We start from the raw sequence: 27,791 nt of genomic DNA on the forward strand, positions 1-27,791 counted from the left end.
TCAGTGTTGGCATGATGGTGTGAAAAATGATTTATTTTACTATAAATGACATGTTAGTTTTAAAATTAACCACAGGTAGAAACGACAAACATTTGTGGTCTGATTTGTCTAAAATTTAATCAAGGAAGCTCCTTCCTGAAAGTAGAATTACAACCAGCTACCAAAAATTAATACATTAACCTTCAACAAAGACATACCATTTACACTCGCCATTAGTGTATCATTGAGCACTTCACTTGAAATGTATAAAACAAACCACTCTTTGACAACGGATTAATACATCTATAAATAGACATTTGTTACTTAGTTACCTGATCATTACATTCACATTGTAATCAACACACAAGGTGTTATTGCTTCAGTATATTACAGTTAATGATCTTTTCATTCAGTCAAGTGTTGCAAGCTTTTCTCCTTCGCTGCAGAAATACCTTCTAAAGTGACAGCTGAGTACCTCCGATCACACCCCAAAACTGTGAGGCACGTATTTTAACAACTATTCCACTGTGCAACAATGATACATACATGGAAAAAGGACTTGAAAATTGGGTGGACATACTGTTTTAAAAAGTGCACTAGTCGGGAACGTCAACAGGTTGTTTGGTTTGGTTCGCTGTCAAGTCAGCTGAGCCACAAATGAAATATGTTTACTTTCAGTCTTTTCAAGTAATTACTGTAGTGAATGACCGTTCACTTACTTCCGGGTTCTAACAGCACACACATAAGAAAGAGTCTGTTTGCATAGTCTCAAAGTGATCGCCAGCCCCACAGAGGGACATTCTCCAAGATGTCTGGACACGACTTGATGCGGCTTGGTCTTATGATGAACTGGGGAGTCGGAGATGATTCTGGCTCTGTGTGCGGGAAGCTTGACCGGCGGCCAAACCAAAGGCCCATCTAGGGAGCCGAGGTTACCTGGACAACGGGAAAGCAAGACGGGTTGGTGAAACCTTTGGCTTATGCTTTTCCTCTTCTATTGATTCACACTGAGAAGGTATGCGCGTGTATTTTGATCGATTATAGCGACCTCTCCCTGAGGGGTAAATGTGGGTTGCTGAGGAAGGAGAGCTGCTGCTCCAGGCTGCACACACGGAATGCCAGGTAGCATGAAGACAGGATGAGGAGGATGATCCTGCCAAGAGACCGCACATATGACTTACTACGGTTGTTTTGAAGAATCCCTTTGGTAACCACATCCCACTGCAGCAGCCCAACTCAAATTATGGGACGAGTTGTGAGTTTATTTTTTGTTTATTCTTTTGAGTCACATGAGGGAATGTGTTTTTTTTTTTTTTTCCAGAATAGAACAAAGTGTAATTGCAATTCTGCTTCAGTAAATGTCAGCGGCGCTCTCAATGTCACGTCAATACTCAAAACAGATTTACTATAAAGTATTTGTTTAATTTGATATTGAGAAGAATGACCCAATACAATGCAGAGGTGTGCTTATAACAATTTTATAGAAATTTATTGTTATTATTATTATTATTATTTATTATTAATCTTATTACAAATTTACTATTTATGGTTGTGACAGAATTTTAGGGCACAGAAAATGATTGAGAAGCACTGCAAGAACAGTCAAACCCCAGCTACTGTACTTTTTTGAAAAACCATAAAATATCTTTGTATCTTTAAAAAATGGTAATCATTCAATATATTTTCCACAAGAAAACTACCACCACAACTAAATAACATTATGAAAAATCTGTGACACTGCAAATCTGCATGTTCTGGACTGGAAGAATGCAGTGGTTGACTTTTGAAATAAGCCTTTTCCTAGTGGTCGATGGTATACATCACAATGAACACTGGAGGGCGACAGTTGACCAAACTGAACAAGGGATTTTTTTTTTTTTTTAAAGGGGAAGTCAACTCAATTTTTCCTTTACAATAATATATTCTGCGCCTTAAAATGGCAGTCTGATTAATATAGCGTATAAGAAAATGAATTACACGGCAAAACCTTGCGCTATTTATTCCTCTCACGGTGCAGCCATGTTTGTCACATTCTGTCACGTAAACATGACCTCACGGTTGCACAGGGCTCAGTATTGAGCAATTGGCGTTCAGCTTGCGAACGTCACGTGACCAGTCTCAGAAATCAGGTTAAATGTGATTGGTCATTACCTGAGCTCTGAGCAACTGTGATGTCATTTTCAATTGGCAGCAAGTGACAAAATGGCTGCACCCTGAAATGGATAAAAACAGGTCGAGTTTGCTGCAAAATTAAATTTTCACACGTGCAATATGAACCAGACCACCGAGTTTAGACTAGACATTTTATCATAAAGAAAGTTTGGGGTTTGACCACATTCAAACTGAGTTCATGTGAACCTGAACATTTTTTTGGTGCTTAGCGATTGACCATCAACTAGTCTAAAGTCTGAGCCAAAGTAAGCAGAGATGGTCTGAAGCTCAGAAGTGATCCAACACAGGACGGGTGCTGTTGAAAATAAATGGATGTACAGGGATAAATTAAATCTGGGGCTATGGAAGGTTTTGTGTTTTTTTACTAATAGCCATATAAATGTACACCATGACTACTTGTTACCTGTTATGCTTGCATTCTATGTGGATGTTTGAGCAAGCTCTTCGAGTGTGTAAAATGTGTAAATGTGTTCCACACTCACAGCAGGGTAAAGAACTTGAGTAGTTGGTATTCCATCTGGCCCAACTCAGCCACCGGCTCTGGTAATAGGCCTCTGTCTGTCTGCAGGGCTCGCTCTGTGACACACATACACAAATGTATCATTAACTAATACACGACTTTCAGATTTAATCATGTTAGAGCAAGCGTGTGTCAGTCGTGGAGAACTCACCACCATATCAGTCTTCAATCAATCAATCAAATTTTATTTATATAGCCCTTTCCGTGACTACTGGCGAGCGAGTGAAATAGTGAAGTGACCACCACAATTCCTACCCACTTTTCAATGTAGTTTTGGTTCTGGGATGGCTTTAAAGCAATACTTTTATGTTGGACTCGGATTTGAATGATTCAGTATTAAATTGGAAATATGTGGGGGTAATGCCAATATAGGCATATATTTGCCAATTAAGTTATTTTTTACATGACATTGTCTTATTTTCAGCTACTTGAATCAAGTGGTCTTTATTGGTTTATAACCCCAAATGTAACTCGATAAGGTAACAGGAAACCCTTGCAAGTGGGTATTAAAAAAAAAAAAAAGGTTTTTAACAACTTTTGGATAAATGCACACAGCTCTGGGTCAGATTGACCCTGATACATTTTTGCTGTTCTCGAGAAATAAACATATTTCAATGGTAAAAACAAAATACTCTTTTGGATTTCAATCAAAGCTATCAAACTCAAGGCGCTGAGGCCAGATCCGGCCCGCCACCTCATTTTATGTGGCCCGCGAAATGCGAATTACGACTTCAAAAATCTGGCTAAAATACCAAATTTGTATGCTTTTGTAAAATGTTACACATTTTAGTTACCAATACCCCTTTTGAACAGGCCACTCATTTGAAAATATGCAAAATTCATTTGACTTCAGTCACAATGGCCCTGCGACACAAACTATTATTGCAATGTGGCCCGTGATAAAAATGAGTTTGACACCCATGATTTAGATTATAGACATTTCAGACATATTTTGGTGATGAAATACAGTAAACAAAGTGACCCAAAGACATTATTGTATAACTGTGAATGAGCAAAACAATAACGCGCGTTCATATTTAAACCCGTCAATCTGAAAGCATCCAAACTGTCATCTGAGCGCGGATACTTTTTGTGATTATTTGGATTTAATCTGTCTCCACCCCATCTTTTTAATACAAAGCTCCCTTCACACTCCATTTGGAGCTTATTGTGCTGTTGCGTAACAAATTGCTGTCCAACGCAGAATATTTTGCACCTAGAGTCACAAGCAGGCATGAATCATCCAAATAAGGTATCATGAAAATATAGGGCACATTATCAACAAATTCTTCTTATCTCAGTGTCGGACCTTCCAGAGGCTGCTCTGACTTGAAGGGTGTGTTTGCAGCACTCAGACTTTTGCTGGAGTTCCCCAGCAGGTCGGGAAGGGAGGAGGACACCGACACCACTGAGGGCTTTCTTCTCCACTTCAGCACCGAGGGGAACTCATCAACCACTGGGAACTCGTCGGGAGTCGGGAATTCATCCTGGAGCACAAGTGAACACGTCACAATTCAATTACTGGATCTTAACATAAGAAGAAACCACTTTAACTATAATCAGGCATGAGCTTAGATCACTATTGAAGATATGACTGTATATTTTTGAGCAGGCCAAGACAAATGTTTTTCAAATTGCCATTATTCCCTATTGTTGCTTTAATTGGCTTTTCTGTGGCTTTTGATCATTTTGCTGTGCAGTAAAATTTGCAGCACAACTCCTCCAAGCAATGTTTTTCAAGCTGCTGTCACTAACCAGCGATAAAGCGGGCTCCTCCATGTACTGCTTTAAACTCAGACTCTTCCCATTGACCTGGAGAAACACAACATCATTTCGTTGATAGATACACTCCATTGGGTGTATACGTTGCACTTCGCTGTGCGTACGCACCTGTAGGTGTGTGCAGATTCTCCGAAGGACATCATACACACTGTCTCTTGATAGAAGTGACACAAATACATACTGAGGAAATAAAATGTTAATGTAAACATACAAGCTGGAAGGTGCATTAAAAAAAGTCTTTATATACGCCCGGTTATAAATAAATGGCTACAAAACATCTTGTGATGGAGGTTAAAAATATTAAATCTGGGGTTCAAACAGGATACTGTAATTGCAATCACATTTTCAGGAACAATCAAAAGTAAGTGGTCAGGGACAGGATTATGGAATAATCCTTGAAATTTCGATTTCCTGAAAAATAATGTCGTAATTTGGTAATGAGTAGGTGAAACTAATGAGAGCACAGAACAGCCGCGATTTATTAACACATACAGTACATACGGCCTAATGTGCGCATCCCACATATACATACTACACGATTTGTAGAGAATGAGTCATGCACATAAAACACTTTGCACAGCAAAACCTCTTATCTACTTCAAAACCACCTCAAGCTCATATCAGAAGTGCAGTGTTGGCAAGTGAATCCTAATCAGACTTTTGGACACTGCTCTCATGTTTATGCTACTTATTAAGATAAAAAAACAAATGTTTATATAAAGCGATCCATACTCTGTATTGTGAGTTTACCAAACAATTTGGTCTGAATGTTTTGTGATCAAAGTGTGTGTTCAGTGCGGCAGAGCGGAGTTTCAATAATTTTGGTGAAAAATAAATTAGGGGGATGTCCCACATCACGAGCATTGAGAATTGATCCACAAAGCTGAATCAAGACAAATTGTCTATTCTTGGTTCAAGATGTCTCATCTGAAATTCAAAGGGATCTTGGGATAAAAATTAGAAGTGAAAAGCCTTCACCGATCCCTTGCCTCGATTTCAGTTTTGCGTATTAAAATGACTGGGATGACTGAGAATTGACACAGAGCAGATCTCAGCTCCCAGAATGGGAGGAGTCCAGCCCGGACTGATGGCCAAGCTCAAATGCCTGTTTAAGGAATGCGGGAGGAAGCCCACGCCCCAGCGGGCCTTGAGACTAATCCGAGATTTGAACCCAGACACATTTACCTGGAAGTCAGTCTGACCTCTATTCCACCAACTGGCTCTAAAAGGTTACCAAGTTTTTTTGTTTTTTTTAACTCTCCACTGAACACTAAGGCTCAATAAGTATGATGCAGAAGCTTTATCCTTCTAATGTGAATTATGTTACATCTTGCTGTACTTACAGTATATCTGAAGAACATGATACAATGAACATGATTCTGCACCCGGAATAATGAACTATTTTCATTTTATATACTATCCGAGTCTGAAAGAAATTGTATTTAGAAAAAAACTTTTATTTTTAAAACTGGCCGGATTCTTTTGGATTTGTTTCGGTCACGCCAGTGCCAAAATTTCACAAAAAAAAAAAAAAAAAGAAGTCATCTTTGGGAAGGGGAAAAGGCCCAATCAAGAAGATAGGTGACGAGCCGACAACTTCAGAGAAAAAGAAAGCTTTTACCAGGCAATACCAGGGGTCATACTTGAAGAAATGATTTCTCGACCTATTTGTTAACAAACCAGGTCAATCTGGCATGGCTGTGCAAGAAGATGAGCTCACAAAAGACAGCAGCCTTAAAAGTATGTTGGAGACTCCTGACAGCCAATCTTTGTGAAGAGAGAAACAAGCTGAAGGCTCCCATTAGTTTAGTGTTAATGGTGAATTCACTTTATATTGGCCAAGCCTTGACTGGTGCGTGATGATTAAAAAGGGTTGGGGACTACAGCACAAGAGCTCTTGATTCATATACAGTACAGAACAATCCTTTTTATTATTCCAGAGGGGTTAATTTGCAAATTAACAAAATTCAAGGATGGCTGTTTTACAGTTTCAGATTTCTGATATAATGTACTGATGCACTGGTTACTGAATGTACAAATATCATTTGAATGCCACACTAATGTAAACTTGCTGCGGCGTTGGGAAAAAAAAGTCTCTACTTCAGCGTGTTTCCTATCTATCATGCTTGCTATCTATAGCGCTGTTCTTTCCGTCACACCTCGCATCGGAAAACACAGTTGCGCTTGCGCTAATCAGCACAAGCATTTGAACTCACAGTGACTGTGGCGGGAGTGTTTACCTTCTGGCCAGTGTCTGTGGTGATAGCCAAGCCATTGGGCACCAGGCCCGCTGTTTTGTGCTTTTTCACTAACCGCACAGAGACAACAGGGATGGCCACCTAGAAACGGCGAGGAGAAGATAGAAACAGGCAAAAAATAAATTCAACTTTGTTTCTTGGTTTTTACTTGAAATATAAGACTAAAAACCCCACAGCATGAGGGAGTGGAAAGAAAAAGCAGTCAAGGGGTAAAACAGTAGGCAAAAACACTTCTTATTTGAGTCAGTAGGCAAGGAATGCCGGCTGAGTAAGAAGCTTATTGCTACTCAGAAGAGGTTGAGTTTCAAGGAAATGAAAAAAGGAACAATGCATAGCATCAAAGACAAAACACAGAGCTGGCTAAGGTGGACTTTTGCAAAGCAGGTATCACGTGAAACCCCTTCCGGCCCAATGCATTCAGGCTGCAGTTTTTGATCTGAGAGAAGAATATATGAGCCATACAGTACCTTAATGTCCTTGCCGAAGAGGTTGGCATAGAAACATAGCCAATTTCTAGAGATGTAAAGCCTCCCTTGTAGGAGGATATCTCTGAGAAGAGCACAGGAGTACACTGACAAAAAACAAAAGACAAACACATTCTCTTTTTTAATGTAATATTTACACAAGGTAATAATTATTTCATTATTTCAAGTATTTTTGTATAGCAGTGCAGGAAGTCTCTAATCATGGAATTTTATATCATGGGCACCGGCAAGGTTCATGGTGAAGTGGTCGGCGCTAACGCAAACAAATATTCTACTGATTTTAATAGGAAAGAAAGCCATACGGTAGTGTGTCCGTGTGGGGCCATTTTGCTGGGCCTTTTTGAGGGTCAAGACCCGGTTTTAGAGTTCAGGTCTGAATTGAAATTTGGGTTTTATTCTTTGCAGAAACTCTCAAGCCTCTTCAGCAGTGCGGGAAAGCTGCTAACTACAGAACATAATAATTTGCACTACAAGATATTTTGCACTGTCATCTTCATATGTATATAGTTTCTTCCACTCCATCTACTTCATAATATGTTCAGAATGTGTCTATTCCTTTATCAGTGCTTCATTATCACTACCCTTCTTGCCCTGTTACTGTTTTTTTTTTAATTGGCTACTTTATTATTCGCTCTATTGTGTGGAATGTAAGTCTGCTCAGGGAAGTGAACAGAATAAGATTTTAATTGTGTCGTGTTACGATGCGTATGACAGTAAAACTCTTCAATAAAGCTCTTGGATAGGAGACGCCTGTGCATAGCACTTTTCAGGCAGATGTTCAATCGGATTCAAGTCTGGTCAATCCAGGACAGTCACAGAGTGAAGCCAATCCTTCGAGATGTTGGCTGTTGCGCTTCAAGTTGTTGTCGTGCTGATAAATGAACCTTCGACCCAGTCTGAGGTCAAGTGCGCTCTGGAGAAGGTTTTTCATCCAGTATTTCGTTGTATATTGCTGCATTCAATTTTCCCTCGATCCTGACTAGTTTGCCTGTTTCTGCCGCTTAAAAAACATCCCCATAGCAAGATGATGCTGATGCCATGTTTCATTGTAGGGACGCAATTGGGCTGGTGATGAGCCTTGGGCCTGGTTTCCTCCAAACATGACGCCTTGCATTCATACCAACGAATTCCACTGTTGTCTCATCAGACCATCAGTCCAACATTTTCATCAGAGATCTTGTTTTGCTTTTTCAGTCGTACAGGAAAACTGGTGTTTTATGGCAAGAAGTTATGAACTTTTTTGCACATTATTTACTGTATATAATCTCCAGTAAAAAAAACAAACAAAAAAACAAAACTGTGGAATGTGCCTCCTCTTTAAATTTGGCCACCTGTCCCCATTGATCTCAGCGCTGTTACTGAAGACTAGTTTAAAAAAAAGTCTCAATAGGGCATGCTCAGCAACTATTTGTTGAATCGAAATTCCATTCATTAAAATAAAATGTGGTAATAGTTTTTGGGCTATGCTATGGAAAACAGATCACCATTCGATTTACTGGCTCACAGGAAAGCTCCAAACTGAATTAACCTCCACTCTTCACAAATCCAGAATCTTGACAAGCGATCCAATCCAGACAAGAAAACAGTCTTGAGGCATTACAGACAAATCATGTTTTTGACCATAATAATAATTCAGTAATACCAATGACTGTAATGATGATTTGGTTATAATGACATGCAGCACGAAAGACAGGAAGTAGAGATGTTAAGCAGTGTGACAAAGTTCTTATTTAATGAAGTTATATTTGCCAGGTACCTTTCATAAGGAGCTCATCCTTGTGCACACACTGGAACAGTTTGTGGTACTGCGAGTTGTACTTGCTGACAGTCTGCGCAGAGGGACAGGGCAGAGTCATGAGCAGCTCCTTGGCGGACCGGCCCCCCCGGACGGCGCCGGAAGCCCCTCTCCAGCCGCCGGCCGCTCCGACCCGGCTCACTGCCGAAACCACCCGCTCCCTCAGGGGCGGCGAGTTCTGCACCAGGCTCAGCGCGTTGGCACCGTACACACACACACACTCATCCATGGCCCGAAGCAAGTCGCTGCAAGACACACACTGTTCCCCTGCGGTGTGTCAGTATGGGTTACACACTAATCTAAGAGAAAAACACACACCGGGCAACAACTGTGTACGCAAACACACACAACTACTACACTAGCTCAAACCCCGGGCTTCGGCAATCCTCGACTCCACATTTTGTAGAACCATTTAACTGCTTCCCTCCCTACACACGCGCATGCATGCACACGTATATGTTTATATCTATATATACATATATACACGCTAGCACTCATCTGCCGCTGCCCAGTCAACACTTTGGCTCTCTGTATTTCCCGTAAGCGACATCTTCCAAAGTCCAAACCCTTCAGCGTCCGAATACGCGAGTGGTCCCCGCTCTCCTCCCTCCGACTCGCTTCCATCGTTCTGCCACCCGTCTTTCCTTTCTCACTCTCCTTCACTCCCTCCTTCTTGTCCATTCCTCCACTTTTGACTGGCTCACTCTTATTGTGCTTCTATTAATAGTTCAGGGCAGCTCCTCTACTCAGGAAATTGGAGCTAACGAGAGGTTACACTGATGGGGAGGTTCTAAGTTTGTGACTTGGAATTTGTGGTGTGCAGGAAAAATCTAAAGTATATCAAGAAACATGTTTTGACGTTTTAGTGGAAAGTTCTCACTGAATGTGCTGAGGGCAACATTAAAAGTGTATGACCTCTACATTAGTTGATTTCATCTTCTTTATCTTATCTTTATCTCCAGAATATATAACTATTAGAAAATGTTGAACACCTATGCTGTATAAGGTGTAGCACTAAAAGTCCAGTGAGAAATAACGGTAGCAGAAAAAATCTACTTCATATCCAAACTTTGGCCATCATAAAATCTTCATGAAAACGGACATACGTTTACAAAGTTAATAATAGAAACATGTCAAAGAAAGAGGAAGTAGGGTTTACAACATTTATTTCAACAGGACTCTTCATGAAACTTTCCCCAAGGCTCCCTTGCACCCTCAACTGCTTCACCCAGGGGCGCAAGTCTCCATTCTCCCTCTCTGTCACTTGCTCCCTCACTCACTAGCAAGCCACACTGTAATATTCCCCGCTGACTTGTCTTGTTTATAGGCGGGATTCTCCTTCTGCCCAGAGGGTGCGGAGTCACCAGCCGCACCCCTGTTCCCAATTTGCCATCAGGGGCTTTTTAAGGACGGCCGATGCAGGAGAACGACGCCGGGTCATTCCTTCGCCGCGCTCATTGCAGTCCCGTGAAGGTCCCAGCGTTCCCGTTCCGCGTTTATCTCTCTCGATTCATTTTAGTTGGTACTTTGCCTTTTTAGAATTTATGCTCACTTACAATTTATGTTGTCACTTTGTTTAAGACTCCGCTTCCTCGTTGCCCTGCCTCCCTTTTGGACTCAGTGGCCTGGACACTTTTGTCTCTCCTTATTTTGTACTTTGTGATTTCTTTCGTACTTTGCCCTTTTGGTCTCATTTTGTTCCCACGCTTGCCGTGCGCTATTTGTTAAATAAATTGACATTGACTGAACTCTCCTCGTGTGTCTGGTTGGGGTCCTTAACCCGCCCCTGTCTCGCGGTTATTGACACACAACTGTCACTAGGGTTTTTTATATATATATATATATATATATATATATACACACACACACAGCATACACACAGCATACGCACATTTTAGTCAGTAGGAACAGAAGGTGCAGAGTTCTGTGTCCATTAAACTGTCTTAATACAAGTGCTCCCCGGGCATACTGGAAGCGCTTTTAGCTAGGGTATAATTTCCGCTAGACCACAGGTGTCAAACTCCAGTCCTCGAGGGCCGATATCCTACATGTTTTCAAACCTTTTCCCTCAAAAACACCTGATTCAAATGATTGGGATCATTTTGAAGCTCCTGCAGAGCTTGCTAATGAGCTAATCATTTGAATCAGGTGTGTTGGGGAAAGAAAACCGGAAAACATGCAGGATGCCGGCCCTCGAGGACTGGAGTTCGACACCTATGCGCTAGACGCTGCCCCCACTAACACCACAAATAAAGATCTCATGCTGTGCAGGGATGACAAATCTTGTTGCATTCTCATCTTGTGACATCTCATCATACAATCTCATCCCATTGCTCTTACACAATGGAAAAAAAAACAGGGCATGACTGAAGTGATGGCACAGATGTGCCAGTTTAAAGTAGGTAGAGTTTCTTTTTTTTTTTACTGCCCAAATCATCTACTTCCAGTGTGGAGTTTCTCTCTGGCTTGTTCCCACTTTCCAAAAACATGCATGCTAGCTTAATCGAAGACTGGATATAGTCCCTCGTCTCTCGGCCAAGTCAGATGAATGGGATTTAACTCAGCCATCACCTCAAATGAAGAAAAATGCTACAGAAAATGGATGCGTGGATGAAGAAGCCAATAAAAAGATAATTGAATTTCAATAGGCTGCAACATTCTAAAATGTCTATTAAATATACACATTGGTCATAGAAATTCACATTTATTTAATTTTGACACAGAGCCCAGTAACTTTTTGAAGGGAGGGGCATTTAGAATGTAACTTTTATTATGACGTCCTTTCTCATCTCTATATAGTAAGTGCTTTAAGAGGGTTTTTATTATCAGTACAAACAAATATTACGGTCGTTAACTTGTAAGACAATATATTCAATTGAGATGGCAGTAAACATTGCCTCTCCAGCTAATTTACACATATTAATGGTACCCCAACTTTGACCATTTCTCATAAATTTGGCATTTTGACTTTACACCTGTAGCTTTGAACTCACACACATTTGTCTGTTTCTTCACATAAAGAAACTATTCAGCTTTCAAATGTTTGTTTAAATATGTATCAAACATATACTATAATATATAATAATAATAATAATAATAATAATATATACTAAAATATAATATAACAGCCACAAAATGCATGGCTGAAAATTTTAAAAACATTTTTTCTTTTCTATATTTTGTTACTGTTTGTCACTTTCACTGCTGTTCCTGTGTTAACTAGGCAGTTCAAAATGGGCAAATGTCCCATTTGGGTGGGGGGTGGGGGGGGGGGGGGGGACGACACTCACCGAGCCACGGTAACATTTTTTTACATCCTCGTAGGACAGCTCTTCAATCAGATGAAACCTGGAATACAATTAAAAGGCAGACTTGTGAGTAACAAAGGAACAATTGGATGCTTGTTTCCATTTTTGTGGCAGACTAAAATCACCACAATGTGTCTGTGGACATGGTCATTAGTGGTGTATTAGTGTTTACACTCATGAAGGCAAATTGTTGCCAGCCTAACAAATGGTAAGCTTGTGTTTTGTTTTGTGTGTGTCTGTGTGTGTGTGTGTGTGTGTGTGTGTGTGTGCGTGCGTGCGCACACCACATGAAAACCCCCGCTGGCTGCATGCCTCAGCATGACATGCGCTCATCAGTGTGTGCGAGCATGACTGCAGGATGCAGGTGTACGCTGTCATATCCAGAACAATCAAAGAGGAATATTACGTTGTTTACACACAAATAACGGCAATGCCCCGGAGATTATCCACTGGGTTGCTGTCTTGTTTATTGTCAGAGAAGATGAATACACACGCACATCATGGAAGTCTCTCTTGCCTCGGGAGAGCTGACGCAGCGTGATGCTTCATCTAAACTACAGAATAAGCGGCTCTTGAAGCCGAATCCATTCCCAGTTAGCGCTCTTGACATGTTGGACGTGAGACTAAAAACTACAATGACTTCCTTTTTTTGCATTAGCTGTCAGGGAGGCGACTGACACGATGTTGAAAGTGGAAAGATGGATGCTCATTTATAAACTCATCTGGAAACATCTTTCAAAGAGAACGTGATGCAAAACTAATACTTTCCTTTGTTTTGCTCCGATGTATATTACGCATGCATAATGAATCGGAATAAATAGGATGACGTGAGAGCAATCCCGCTGGATAGCGAGGGTGCATTTTTGCTCGCTGCTCATTTTTGTTTTATTCAAAAAATTAATGTGTTGACACCTCCCTTTGCTTAGTGTTCAATGATGGCGTGACATCATCTACCGTTGTACGTGTTCCTAATATTGAATATTTTCTATGTTAGTATTTGGGATAAACCACTGTTCAACCATGTAAAAACAGTTGCTCACATAAACTTTGTACTGTATGCAAAACAGTGTGTGCTGCTGTATTGCTTTGGGTTTTGTGTCTTGCAATTGGCTGGAGACCAGTCCAGGGTGTCTCCCGCCGCCAGGATAGTCTCCAGCACGCCCACAACCCTCATGAGGGCAAGCGGCAAAACAATAGATGGATGGATGAGTGTAGGACAGCATATAACTGAAGAATAAACTAAAACTAAAAAAGTTTTACTGAATGATTTCTTTGACCATTTTAAATGACACTGTTAATGGCACCATGAAATAGCACCACTGCAACCATGCAAGTAGTAAGTTGATACACCAAATTGAAAATGATCCATGTCTAGTATCATAACTGCAAGTCAGATATTTCTAACCAGTCCGTGTCACAATCGATATATAATTTGATGAACTATCAACACATTACTGAAATAGATGGCTAGTACACATGAATCAAACGGTGGAATGCTCTCCTGACCAGAAAATGAAAAATAATGAATATGAATATAAAGACATTACATTTTGGTTTTGTTCCCATTAAAATAAAAAAAGCTTAACTCTAAGATGTACACAAAAGCCCTCTCAAATATTGCTCACAAATGTGTCTAAATTTGTGGAAGCACTTCTCTGTTACCGAGTGAATTCATCCATTTAACAAGTGTGATGAGCCACACAACAAAATGCGGTAGAACACAATATTGCAGATGTCGCACACAGATGTCTCAAGTTTTAGGGCGAGAGGCATGTGAACCAAAGCTGCAGTAAAATACCACTTTTAACCACAGTTTTACTCAACTTCCTTGTTGCTGTCAGACAGCGTCTATCAAATACAAGGAACTATTATACTGTGCTCTTCGGTGACCGCTAAGCCACTTCCTGTAGAGAAGAATAATCGTGTAAGAGACTACAATCTAAACACAGTTTAAAAGCGGCGTGTTGCCAGATGCTGTGCCTGTTGTGTGCGCCTGTGCATAAGCGTGTGTGTGCGCAAGTGGAGTAGGATCAGGTTGTTTACATCAGGACAGTACAGCTGTGACAGCACAGCCCCGCTGGGCCGGACGTGCTTGACATCACTCCCAGTTTTAATCCCAAGTTTGACACGGAATGGGACAAAATAGACCATTTTTGCTCGGGGAGCACATTTGGATATTTGGAGACAGCATATACTGTATATGTTTGGTACATACATGAGTCTACATTTTGAATTTTTTTTTTTTTGGACAGGATACCCAGATCTGACATCAATTCCAAATTGGGACACAGGCGGGGTCTTCAGTGTTATGAATTCAAGTTCAAACTCGTTTATGAGAAAACATAAGAATGTATCTTCACATAGCAAAAGAATGTCAACTCAGCCACCATGGTACTGTGCATACTTATCATAATGGTCATTTTTATACAAATACTTACCGTAATCATGGCTCTATGGACAACATAGATGACACAATTCAACTCAAATTAAAAAGGTTCCTTGGGATTTGGTGACTTACACTCAATGCAAGTGGACTGTAACGGCAGCACACAAGTGCAACTGAATTAACAACAAAAACTATGAGTACAACGCAACTGATCTCATGATGAATGACTTGCTGGACTGTGCCTATCCTTGTTTAGTAAGTGTGTTGTGTTTGTCGTGTTGTGAAGCAAGCATGCATTGCATGCGGGCTATAAATAGATTCCACATGGGCTCCGAGGCTGGGCTGAACATGTGATTATTAAAATATACAGGCGGCAGCCCTGCCGTGACCCATCATGTGTGCATCTCTGCACTCACCTTCCATCTGCCTTTCTCTTCCATGTGAAACAAGTCTCCATCAATAATACTGCTGGTGCAAAGAGACATGGAGGTCTGAAAGGACCTGTGCTCTGATCACATTTGCAAAGTGAGCGAGGCATGTTTTTTTAGGGTCCTTCTGGGTTGGGCGGGTGTAAAAGACAAAGAACACTCAAGCAATTGAATGTTTTGAAAGTGAACCAAACGTCCTATACCCTCATAAGCATTAAAGCGCCTTGGTGCACCCGCTTGGTGCCTCAGGCCATGAGGCAGACTACTGAAACTAATTACCAACTCTAAGGCTATAAAATTGAATCCTAAATTAGAAAGGGAACACTTCCCACCGGCAGGTGTAGTTGCGGACTCCCACGTCATAATCAAGCTGCAGGAGGAAGGCGATTTAGCACCGCCGGCTCGGAGAAGTGTTAACTCACACCTTGTACAGATTTTATGTAGATATGACGTGAAAGTTAAGGACTTTCACAACAGCCGCTTTCAATCAGCACAAGGGCTGGCACAAACTCAGATTTGATTTCCCAGATCCATCAATTCATACGGCTAGATTGCTTGATTAGTATTGAGTTTCTCCGTCCATTCATCCATATGCAGGATGTACAATGGGTCAGTGGCTGTCCGTCCGTTTCACACTTACGCCTTCAGTGATGTCCGACTCTAATAAATACCCCGCAGAAGCACACATTACTGGGCATTGCATCATCTCAATCGTGGACAACACAGGCTATTTTACGGACCATTTAAACATCAATAAACCCGCATCAGCAATTACAACGTATCACTATATGTGATACTGTCAAAACGTAAAAAAAAAAGGGTGTCACTCCCTCCAGTTGATCAACGACATGCCACCAGATTTTCAAATAATTGTTACTTCACCGTCAAACTATAAGACATACACAATAACAAATAGAAAATCTGACGTTATATGATACAATATTTACACGACTACTCAAACGATAAACGCCATAACGCTATCAAAAGAAAAAGTGCAAGCACATGTCAACAGCAAAACACCCCTCGGTGGCTGCATCTACAAATTCTGAGGGGAATGAAGTCCAAATGTTGTCAAAAGTCACTCCCAAAGAAAAATAGACTGATGACAAAATGAACACCTTTGTCAATTCAGCTGGCACTTTCTTTCCTTCACTTCACGACATAACGTTCACATGCTACTATAACAGGAAGTGCACTAGTGAGAAAGAGAACGTGAGAGTGCATAGTGTGAGAGAGAGCAACGTGCGAGAGAGGGTGAGAGAGGATGAGCGAGAGAGAATGGTACATGAGAGGGAGGAGAGAAAGAAAGAGAGAAGGGAAAGGAAGACAAGAGAGATAGAGAGAGGAAGGAGATTGAGAGACAAAGATATACTGGAGATAGCGAGAGAGAGAGAGAGAGAGAGAGAGAGAGAGAGAGAGAGAGAGAGAGAGAGAGAGAGAGAGAGAGAGAGAGAGAGAGACCCTGCCCTCTCTGGAGAAAACGGGCGGTCACGACTGGATTTAATTGAATGGTTATTTTAGTGCGTACAAACAGAGCGAGTGTGTGTCTGGCGGCAGGTAAACAGGAAGTGTTGAAGTTCCTCCCCTGCCCGCGACACGCTTTTGCGCACAATCCCAGAGTAGATGCTACAGGATTACACGGCTCCAGCCTGCAATCCCCCTTATATAACATAAACAGCCACTCCGTCGGTGCACACACTAAACCGATCGCTTGCCTTGCGACCATTTTACTGGCAAAGCAGCACACACAGTATTTCCATAATGTAACCACACTTTTAGCAGACATTTGTTTGCTACAACGGCTAGTGACATCCAATACCAAAATCCACATTTCCATGAATAGTTGAGTTTACAGAGATAATAAATTGATTGACAAAAGGTGTTTGTCAAATTTGCACTGGTTAATACATGAAAATAACACAAAACATTGCTGATTCTTGGCAAATATTTCATTTTGATGGGAGTGGTATTCATTTTATTTCACCATAAAATTGGTGAATGTTTTTAATCCTCAAGCAATGTATGTTTACTATATTTTATGCTAACGAGTTTTTTGGACTTAACAACTTTTACATCCAAGCAGTCCGGGCCGTCCATTGACGATCTTTGTTATACGGCTCGTTTACAAACATTTGAAGGACAGCTGCTTGTCTGAGACAAAAACAGGCAGGAAGAAAATCAATGTATTAGAAGGCAGTTCCAAACCGCTGCAGACAGCAACCACAGTTCCAAAAATTATTCATGAAAGCATCGTCAATAGTGACAACCCAAAGGAACATTATTATCTTGTGTGAAACCTTTTGAATTTACAGGGGGCCTTTTGTTATATCCGGTGAGTGTTTATCACCTCCGCGAGACCTCAATCGTGCCTGGAAAGACGTTCGTCCGTAGGTGTGTTACTATTGTTTGACATTCCTAAGTTGGCCTTCAAAAGCAGCACAATCGAATCCCCAGCATGCGTGCGCGCGCGCACACACACACACACACACACAGAATGCGGAGTAGCTGCCGTGTTGGAAAATGTGTCCAGAGGCTATTGTGCGCGGCTGAACGAAAGTGATAGAAAATTGCCTTAGGTGTCCTTGCGCGTCTTCGTCCTTGGAGGCATCCAGGTCCTGTGTGGACAGCAGGCCCGTTTCTTCCGTGTGCTCCTGCTGCTCAGTCATGCTCCTGGCCCTGAACACACAAAAGCACACAAATGAGTGCACAGCGGCCATCCACTTTGCTCCGCTCCCATCCACACTGTCATGTTTGTTTTCGGTCTACAGGTACAATTTTCTCAGACCTGAACTAAAGGTTTTTGGGGCTAACACGTGGACTCTGTCTTTAAAATCAACATGGAGGTGATGCAATGCCGAAGGTCTTGTGGTGCGATCAAATACTCTACTCAGCAAAATAAAAAAAAGTACACATCAGGAAAACGTGTAAATGATACAGGCCACGGTTTGTTCAATGCATACTAATGCGATCAAAACCTTTACGTGAGTGTGTTTGTAAATCCCAGATGTATTCATTCAGAGAAACTCTATACGCTGGTACCTCTATTTACAAGAAGGGCTAACCATGTCTTTTTTTTTTAAGGCCAATTCTGACGCTTAACCAAACAAAATTCGGATAACCAATTAATCGGGCAAATAAAGAAAACAACGTGAATAAAACAACTTTTTCTTGTGTTAATTTCCTTTGTCCCTCGGCATCTGTTTAACTTCACACTAAAGACAAAAATCTGAAATAAAATCTGTTTTATCTGCTTTCTTTTTGGGATGGCTGGTCACTTTGAATGTACGAGATTTTTCTTTTATTTTGGAATGCGTCAATCTATCCCTCCATCCATTTTCTAGAGCTGCTTATCCTCACAAAGGTCGCAGGCTTGCTGGTGCCTATCCCGGCTGGCTTTGGGTAGTCGGCGTGGCACACACTCAACTGGTTGCCGGCCAATTGCAGGGCACGCAGAGACAAACAACCAAATTTAAAATCATTTAATTTATTCCTTTTTATGAAAAACGGTCTAAATGTTAAACACCATCTCTTTTATGATTTATTTCTGTGAATAGATCTCTACAGTAATCACAAAAGATGACACTTTACGTTGAATATTTTTCCGTGGACAAATATTTATTTCTAATTATTTCTTTTTGAGAGCAGGTCTGGCACTTTATGTTGATCATTTTTGTGGACAAATATTTACCAATGATTAAGGTAATGATTTATTTTGAGAGCAGATCTCTACTATAATCCGAAAAGATGACACTTCATGTTGAATATTAATTGCTGACAAATATTTATTCATAATCAAGTTACTTCTTTTTGATAACATCTCTTCAGTGATCTAAAAGAGGAGATGCTGATTATTTTTATGGACCAATACAAATGAAGCTTGAAGGACTATAGTTTAATAAATTAGATACTGATGGCATGTTTTTGGTATTTTTCCTTTTTAAGCCCAAAATGCTTTGCACTGGATAAGGGGTACTTGGCTTAAAACATATTTCACAGGGGGCACATCAATGAAAAACGTTTTAAAAGCACTGGTCTTGATTCTTTCATCTAAATAAGTGAAGACCGGCCTAAATCTCCTCACTATGCTGGGACAACTCAAAATGGTCCTCAAATGTACCGCCGTACAGGAACACACACACACACACACATGAGCGTGCGCGCGCACGCTTGCATACAGTGCCTCTGTATGCGTACGTGCGTACAGGGGCACTGTAGCATAATGTGCCATGGGAGAGCGAAGGCTGTTAGCACCTGCCCTGAACAATTACAGGTGCTGATGGAAAGAGACTCACGCATGCACTTTCCTACGGATTATCTCTAATTGGCCAGAAGCTTCACGTTAGCCGCTGTCTTGTTCAAACAACTTGGCTTCCTGCATCTAAAGGGTGCAGGACTGGTTATCAGTGAGCACAAAAGGCTTCACAGAGGGGAGCAGGTGGAGGAGAAGGAAATGTTGTCATTTGAATCCTTTGTGGTCATTTCCAGATTGTAGTTTAGGGATCACTGTTGATTTTCAAACAATTCTGTTTGGAAAAAAAGTGTTCATTTCAAAACAATGATCAAAAGGCAGCTGCATTTGTTCTCAACTTCCTCGACAGGAAGTTGCGTAGAGATTCAACAAATTGGTGGCTTGAAGAAGAAGAACAGTCTCAAGATATCGTGCTTGTCTGCACACAATGGTGGCATCAAATCGTATGCGTTAAAAAAATCATAGAACCTTTTCTTCATTCGCTTATTCAATCCCAAAGACGGTTTTTCTTTTACCTTTTTATTTTAAGTAAACAGACATTCAATTCCAAGTACTATTTTTTTGTGCTTGGCTAAAATGGGGTCTAAAAATGGCCGGTACTGAAATAATTCAGATCTAATGGAATCAAATACTAACTACTTGATTAATGTTTGCTAAACACAGGTAAAAAGGTCAACAAAAAAAAGAAACAACACAATTTTTGGGTCAATTTCACACACAAGACGACAACCTTGTTCTGGATGAAGCGCGCCAGAAGGTTGGGCCAAATTGATCCAAATATAGTCCAGTCCAGTCCATCATTTGTGTTTTGTTTTTAGTTGGTGTGGCTTTTAATCTAGGCAAGTTTACGATATGATGTCTCAGTTCAGCCAGAATCAAACACTGTGCACTTCTGTGCATGTTTTGCTTTTTCTTTTGCTTTCATGACATTTTTCTACTTGGCGTTTTGATTAACCAAACATGACAGTTCAGACATTGACCAGTTACTTATGCTTTCCCAAACATTTGTACACCCCACCCCGAAGCGTTTGTCCACTAATGAACGGCAGAACCAGCAAGTCAGGTTAGCAGTGCTGAGAATAAACATACTGCAGGCCATTTGAACTGAAACGTGAGGGTCAACATTGTGCTGTTTCTCCGCACAAATGTCTCATCATTTCGTCAAAGATAAACATGGTGAACATGCACATATGAGATAGAAACACAACAACATCAGTGCGCAATTAGTCTACCAACTACCAAATAAAAGGTTCTAGCATTTTGTTTCACTAGATTTACCAAAAAAGAATCACATCCATCAATTTAAAAAAAATGTTTAGTAGCTAATAAGCAAATTGCGGTGTATGAGAATAACTCCAAATGAATAATCTCAAACTTTGTCATAGCATTCCTCTTTTATAATGAACTGTTAGGAACAATTCACAGAGAGTTAAGCTATAAGCGTTTCATACTAGGCCATCACAAAGACTAATAATGTAGTCATTATTACACATTGTCATTCATTGACCTTTTCTACTCTTAAATATAGAGTAAAAGCGCTAGCACAGTACATTATTGGTTTGCAAGTCTTTCTTACTGTCCTTGGCAAAACTACTGTGCCGGTTTGACACATTGGGGAGTTACCATCAACATCACAAAGAAAGGTCAGTTAAGAGATTTGACACATCAAAATAAGAAAATAAGAGAAACATGTCATGTCATCATTTCCAATGCATTTCAAGCCCATTAAGATACTTTTCATTTCCAAACACTCATTGAATGGCATCCAGCATTGTGTCGTCTGAATGGAGTTCCAAATGCCATTCTGCACTGTCAAACATGTTTGACGCTAATGTTCAGTGAAAGGTTTCCACCTCTTCTCATTGTCTGTGTAGACAAACACTTTGTGCTGTCACAAGACATCCTTCAATCCAGTTAACTGTAATCTCATTAATTCTGCTGGCCACCGCCATACTTGACGAGGGAAAAAAAAAAAATCTCCCTGGATTCTTTCGTAGAGTCACAGAAACGCAGTTAAATGGAACAATGTTCAATGGTCCCTCCATCAAGTTTGTGTGTGTTCACTGTGGACAAGGAATAGTTAGTTGCCTGTCCGGCCAAATAAACACTAGGGACATTTCAGTAAACATTAACAGTCTGCATTTAAAATCTGTGCAATTTTATTTTTGAACCGAGCAAAGTCAGTGAAAGCAGTGTGAGTTGTTTGCGTTGGGCGGGCGCACCTCTGGACACACGTTCAAGGCAGCATGTTTGCTGTCATTTCAGAATCTGAATTTCTCTTGACTGTGCTTTCAATTAGAAATATGACCACAGAACTGAGCAGATTGTAACTTTTTTTTTCATATTATTAATAGGAGGGATCACTTGCTAGTGCAATGAGAGTGTTCAGCCTTTGGACTTAGAGATATGTGCACGGCTTGAGACCTCCTGAAATAACTTTCCCATTGTGCAAGCACCTCAAAACAAACTTTGAAGACGCAAGTGCATTTACAAGCACCACATAATGCTTCAAATGTCTCACAATAACCACTGTTCAGTACTCTAACGTAAACATGTTCCCCAATATAAATAGATTTGTATTCAAATGAAATACCTTGTCGAGTGCATTTAAAGAAAAAGGTGTCTTGTTGTATTTACAGAGGCATTACTGCATAGTTGAATCCGAAGTATGCGACAACTAAGCTCACTGACGTGGCTTTGTTTGATTGACAAATACCGAGAGGATTTCGCTCCACGTAACCGCATAAACACGCATTTAAGTTAACGCAATGTACAAAATAAGGCACTTGTTCTTGTTAGCGGTACGTTTTCCTTTGTAAGAAAAAGTTAAGTTTTCAAACGAAAGACCGATTACATTAACAACACGGTCACTCCCTCTTCAAAACAAACAAAATGGCAGTCACATTTCCTCGTGGCTATTTGGTAAAGCGTGATAAAAACAAAAAAACAAAAAACATAATGACTTTAAACTCTGGCAAAATCCAAATATTCAAAAGAAACAGTTACCATAATCATAAACCAAGCGCGCAAACGTTTTATTTTGATAGAAAGGCCGGAAGTAATTTCTATTCTTTCTGGCAACTTTACCAGCCCCCGACGTCTCCTACCTGTAGCTCACAAGCTGTCTGAAACGTCTTTTCAGGGCTGCGCCGTAACTTTGCCGACTCCCAAAAGATCTTCAGGCGTGCGCCACATTTCTCCCTTGATGCATCGTCTCGTTTTGACGTGCCAACGAGCACGACAATCTACACGACTGTCACCAAATCCGGCAAGCTAACACTAGCAGGACGCGCGGCTCAGTGCACTTTGCAGCTCCCCTCAAGTGCGTCCGGTTGTTGCGAGTCGTGAAGAAGGTGGGCTGAGCTTACCTACAGCCGAGTGGGGGCTCGCTACTCTCGTGCGCGCTCCGCGCGAGGATTACACGCGCCGATTTCTATTTCCAAGCCACGGACGCCCAGAATAACTCCTAAGATCTCACATGGACTAAACACTCGCTGGCCGCAATATTAAGAACTCGCCTGTAACGTAACCCCCGAACTAAAAAGAAAAAGAAAAAAAAAGTTCTTTCCATCTGAAACACTCTGTCTTGCTAGAAGATGCTTTTGAATTAGGGGAGTCAAAGTCGTTTTAGCTCAGGGGCCGCAAGGAGCAAAACCTATTCCCAAACCGGCGGACAGGTAAAGATCACACATCTTAAAAACAGTGCCAATTAAATGTAGATTTGTGAACTGTGAGTATATTGTTGAAAATAATAATAATGAAAAAAGCTCAATAACGCTAAATACTTCCATTTTAGTCCCCTATGTATCCTAATACGGCATTTCCCTTTAATTGCATGAAATTCGAGGATTTTCTATTCATTTTTTCGTTTGTTCACAAAATACATATTTTGTAAAGAACACATGATAGGATGAACTCAAAATAAATCAATGCAATGACACACAAATATCCAGAGGAATGAAAATGTTCCAATCAAAACCTGTGGTTGTACTACTTATTTGCAAGGAGCGCAGTGAAGCGCAAAGGATTGAACAAAAATAAAATGATGCCGTACTGTCTCATTTTGAACACTGGGTGGCACCCACATGAAGATATACAAGAAACTATCAAAGAAGAAGTGATGGTACCACGTCGTCTACGGAAGCACTTGTGTGCTAACTGCTTATCTGTAAATAAAGTAAGAAGAAATACAAGACTGATTGTTTATAATCCCCAACGGCCAATCTTAATCGAAGGGTTTTACCTGCACTGTGTGGTAGCACGACGAAGCTAGATGCTAATGCTAACTTGAACGCTAGTAAAGTGTTCCACATTTTGTCGCTGAAGTGATCAGCAAGTTATTTGGCGCAAGGGTGGCAACCGGGCAGTTCCGCTGGGAAGTTGCAGTGCGGATCTGGGCATTGCTTGGAAAAGAATGAATTTTTGAGCATTTGAATGCTTGTTGTTGCCCGGCCATGAGGAAGACTGCGCAGGAGGACTGAAAGAGTTTTTTTCTTTCAATAAAAGAAGCGATCGGATAGAATTTTTTAACACACGCAAGGGCATTTGAGTATTATGGGCAGCGGTCTAATGAGTTGAGTCCTATTCATTTTTTTTTTTAATGCTTCATGAAATAATCTTGCAGGTCGGATTAAACCTCTCCGCGGTCCGGATCCGGCCGTACGTTTGACATCCCTGTTCTAAATCTTTTCCTCATCATAAAGTACACACGTGCCAATAATCGGGAAGGATTTGAGCACCCCCCCACCACCGCTACAATTTTTACCCATAAAGTGTTTGGAGACAACATCTGTCAATGTTGAGTAGGAGACTCAACAGTTTTGATTTCGGTACATATGCTTCAGTACTGTTCTGTATAAGGCCCAATACAAATACGTGTAAATTCTTTACCAGTTGCAAATCAATGCACTCGAAGGGCAGTAAAAACACACTTTTTATTCCCGTCATGTGTGGGCTGTGTCACAATGGGGAAAGAAATGCTTCAACTCCCCTAAATGATCACTTTGTGTGTATTCAACAATGTATTCAACATTCATCATTGCAGATGCCTCGCCAAAGTACAGTGTAATGAGTTGCGGGGTTAAAACATTTTAACAGGCAAATGCTTGGGTGTACTTGCAAATACGTCCAAATGTACTTATAGGCTAGATGCTAAAATCATAGCAGTTTATTCCCTTAACCCTTTCACTCCCGTTTTGTTTTCAGGAACTGTAGCTTTAAGATGAAATGGCATCCCAGTGGTTTTAGCAACATTTACTTACACAAAAAATCAGCGCAGGGCCGACAGTCAACAAGGTAGGTTGCGCTGTACAATTTCTCATCAACTCACCATCTAGTACTGCGGAAATACATTGATAATATGTGATACATATGCATTACTATAATTACACTGATTACTTTGCATTGTAGGCGTTTGGTGATCATTTTCACTTCTCTGGGACGTTTGTTTGTACAAATATCATGGTCTATGGGATATATAGTCCCAGTAGTATTGATTGGTGAGAATCGAAGTGGGAATTTTTAGACTAATTTTCCAAGTATCCCAGATTTATAAACAAGTAATATATGTCGTAAGTTTTATTTTTTCGAAAAGAAATAAAACATCTTTACTGAAAGGCTTAATGCCATGGTGAATACACCATGTATACTGATGTAATATAATAATGTTATATAGTAATACTTATCCATGCAGTCGTTCAATGGCAACAGCCACGAAAAATCCATCTAACCATCTTGACTGCTTATCTTCACGAGCTTCGCAAAAACAGGCATTTTACTGACGTTAAAATGCAAAACAGACAAATGCAGATCGCACTCACTGACACGCATTTCTCCTCTCTGCTACAGAAGAGCTTTCTATTAAAGGCCACGGTGTTTTCTATAGAAAATGCCGTAAATATTTTGAAATACTAAATCTTTGCATAAAGCTCTACAATTGGGGAAAACAATTCATTAATAGTAGTTTTTACATCCTTTTCATTTTTCCCACAAGCCTTGTCGATTTGGCTACAAGCCAATAAGAGGGGGCCACCTCTTTTGATAGGACAGCGAGGAAAGGATGGGAAACCAACAAGTGACGACAGTGAGGCGGTGTTAGTTCATTCTTCACGCTGTTTTCCACAAAATTACACATTTCTCAAAAATTGAGGTTTCTGGCAAAAAACTCAAAATAATAAACATAAACAAAAAATAAGAATGAAATTAGATTTCAACCTCGTCTTTTTGCCACATTGTTTCTATACAACAACAAAAACAAACAATAAAAAAACATAAAACCAAGACAAAAAAAATTACCAAGTGGGACCCATTTTATGGCCCATGCCCATATATATACTGTATAATATATATATATATACTGTATAATATATATATATATATATATATATATATATATATATATATATATATATATATATATATATATATATATATATATATATATATATATACACACATTTTTTTTCAACGGTTGCTTTTGTTTTTACTCGATGAGTCAATTCCAATGATTTTTTACCCTCCCCCCAATATACAGATGGTTACATTATCAATGATCATTTTTGAGATTCCTCCCATTCTCTAACTGCAAAAAGGAAGCACAGACATGCACGATGCTAGTTGAATCGTCTGTGATTGGTCCAGGTGGAAATTGGGAACTCTTACTTGCGGCCACTGAGTCAGCGCAACTGGTCTGCGTGTGGCTTACCTGGCTGCTATCCTCTGACTGCAGTTGCCACGAAGGTGGCGGCAAGGCGGGGGCTGGCAGTACGCGTCCCGGCCCGCTGCCTCGTCTGCAGGCGGGGCCTTAGGGCTGGCCGCGTAGATAGTGCATCCCATGAACGCCTCCCGGGAGACGGCCTCCGCGTCCAACGAGGTAGCTTTTTCCTGGGAGCGGCGCGGCCTGTCCCGTCCTGATGGCGGCCAGCTGCTTTGCGGGAAAAGCCATTGGCTCGGCGCGCCGGTTTCTTAACCCCTCCTTCCCCCCGCTCCCGGGCGACCCCTCCCTCCGCTGAGCTGAGAGCACAGAGGATAATCGCATTCCGCGTTTACACTCGACAAAATCGTGGCCAGCGGAACGGCTTTCCGTCACTGACGTCGCATTTTGCCGATGCGCACAGCTGGCCCCCGGCAGCGCGGGTGGCACTTGACAATAATGTGCTGTATACAAACACACAGTGACAGATGGCAGTACTTTGACAGATGGTTAAGTGATCAAAATGTTCATTAAATCTGAAAGACACCCCGCCAACCTCTAAAGAGGCTAGGTGTCACGACTGGGCATGCCGGGTAGTGACGCGTGGGGGTAGTGGACCCAAACGCGGGGAAGACGGAAAACGGGTTGAATATGAAACGGGGACCGAAAAAAGTCGAAGTTGACGGAATACAAAGTGACAACCGAAAACCCGAAAATAAACTAACTATTAATGACGGGACTAAAGGCTCGGCAAACCAAAGGAATATCACTTACGAAGGACAGTGAGGAACAGGTCAAATAATATGATCGGGGACAGAACGGAGACAAAAACTACTAGACAAGGAAATAGAGGATGGCCCGACAACAGACTGAAAATCAACTGGGAAATAAATGCACTCGCGCTAACAAAGTAACACGCAAGAGCTGGGCAGGAACAATAAGTAATGGAAGCGGATTGGATGACACACGAGGGGGGCGGGAACACACGGACGGCAGGTGGAACAGATCGCACTAACGAAGACGGACACAAATGAACAGAGACCCCAATCTTAACACATGACCAAAAAAAACAAACCACCTACAGAACGTGATACTCGGCACACAAAAGTGACGTCACCGCAAAAAAACGATCTTCCTGCGTCAGGGTGAAATCTTGGCCGGTCATATACAGATATAAAGAACAAATGTTAAAGACCATCAGGGTGCACTATCGTTGGTTTTTGGATTCTCCTGTCCAAGCCTTTTCCATTTTACGTACAGTACATCGAATCGTTTCTCATTTGCATGTTGTGCTGGATGCCCTTTAGAAACCATGCTACGTATCCAACAAATATTTCTTTCAGAACTGCGACTCTACCGCGGAATAGATTGGGGCTGCGCTCATTTTCTTTACCCCTTGTCCTCGTTTGGTTCTCAGGTGAGCTGGAGTATTCTCAGGCGACTTCAGGCGAGAGATGAGCGCACCTGGTCGCCAGCCAATCGGAGCGGATTATGACAGACAACAATATGTGCCCCTTGTGTACAATTCAAAATATTCTCCTTGTTGCGCAAGATAATTTGTCTTCTGTCACTCCATCATTGATACATCCAACAAGATCGCCACTTATAATTGATAATGTTGCTCATTAAAGTATTAATCAACAATTCAGGAATTATTGAACAATGAGAACGATTTAATTATGAGGTGTTTTTAAAGTTTTAACTGGTAGTGCTTAGCCATGTCATCTTGTGACTGCCG

General features: G+C 41.0%; 1 protein-coding gene across 6 annotated transcripts; it reads right to left on the reverse strand.

The window, feature by feature from the left end:
- gramd2aa (GRAM domain containing 2Aa) lies at positions 1–26,288 on the reverse strand. 6 transcript variants are annotated; one of them, XM_088413473.1, is made up of 13 exons: positions 26,066–26,288; positions 17,685–17,789; positions 12,282–12,339; positions 8,953–9,025; positions 7,179–7,282; positions 6,694–6,792; positions 4,562–4,633; positions 4,427–4,483; positions 3,981–4,158; positions 2,634–2,727; positions 2,131–2,192; positions 1,028–1,132; positions 1–915 (listed from the first exon to the last, which is right to left on the reverse strand). In XM_088413473.1, exons 1-13 carry the CDS (start codon positions 26,194–26,196, stop codon positions 695–697), a joined length of 1,359 nt encoding a protein of 452 aa, XP_088269599.1. In that variant the 5' UTR covers positions 26,197–26,288; the 3' UTR covers positions 1–694. The 6 variants fall into 6 exon arrangements, with proteins under 6 accessions (XP_088269599.1, XP_088269595.1, XP_088269596.1 ...); XM_088413469.1 differs by having other exon boundaries at positions 8,953–9,250; XM_088413470.1 differs by lacking the exon at positions 26,066–26,288 and adding an exon at positions 22,470–22,728 and having other exon boundaries at positions 8,953–9,250.
- Between the last annotated feature and the right edge of the window lie 1,503 nt (positions 26,289–27,791).

This window comes from Hippichthys cyanospilos, chromosome 4 (genome assembly GCF_059441005.1).
Source record: "Hippichthys cyanospilos isolate Australia breed blue-spotted pipefish chromosome 4, RoL_Hcya_1.0, whole genome shotgun sequence".
In the NCBI taxonomy this organism is placed as follows: Eukaryota; Metazoa; Chordata; class Actinopteri; order Syngnathiformes; family Syngnathidae; genus Hippichthys; species Hippichthys cyanospilos.

Excerpts from the sequence above, each read along its gene's own strand:
- gramd2aa (XM_088413469.1), bottom strand. The coding sequence starts at position 26,196 with ATGGGATGCACTATCTACGCGGCCAGCCCTAAGGCCCCGCCTGCAGAC. Across the intron at positions 9,251-12,281 it reads AAAAATGTTACCGTGGCTCG|TGTGTGTCTTGCAGCGACTT; the intron begins GTGAGTGTCGTC and ends GCAGGGGAACAG. Across the intron at positions 4,159-4,426 it reads AGGAGCCCGCTTTATCGCTG|GATGAATTCCCGACTCCCGA; the intron begins GTTAGTGACAGC and ends CTTGTGCTCCAG.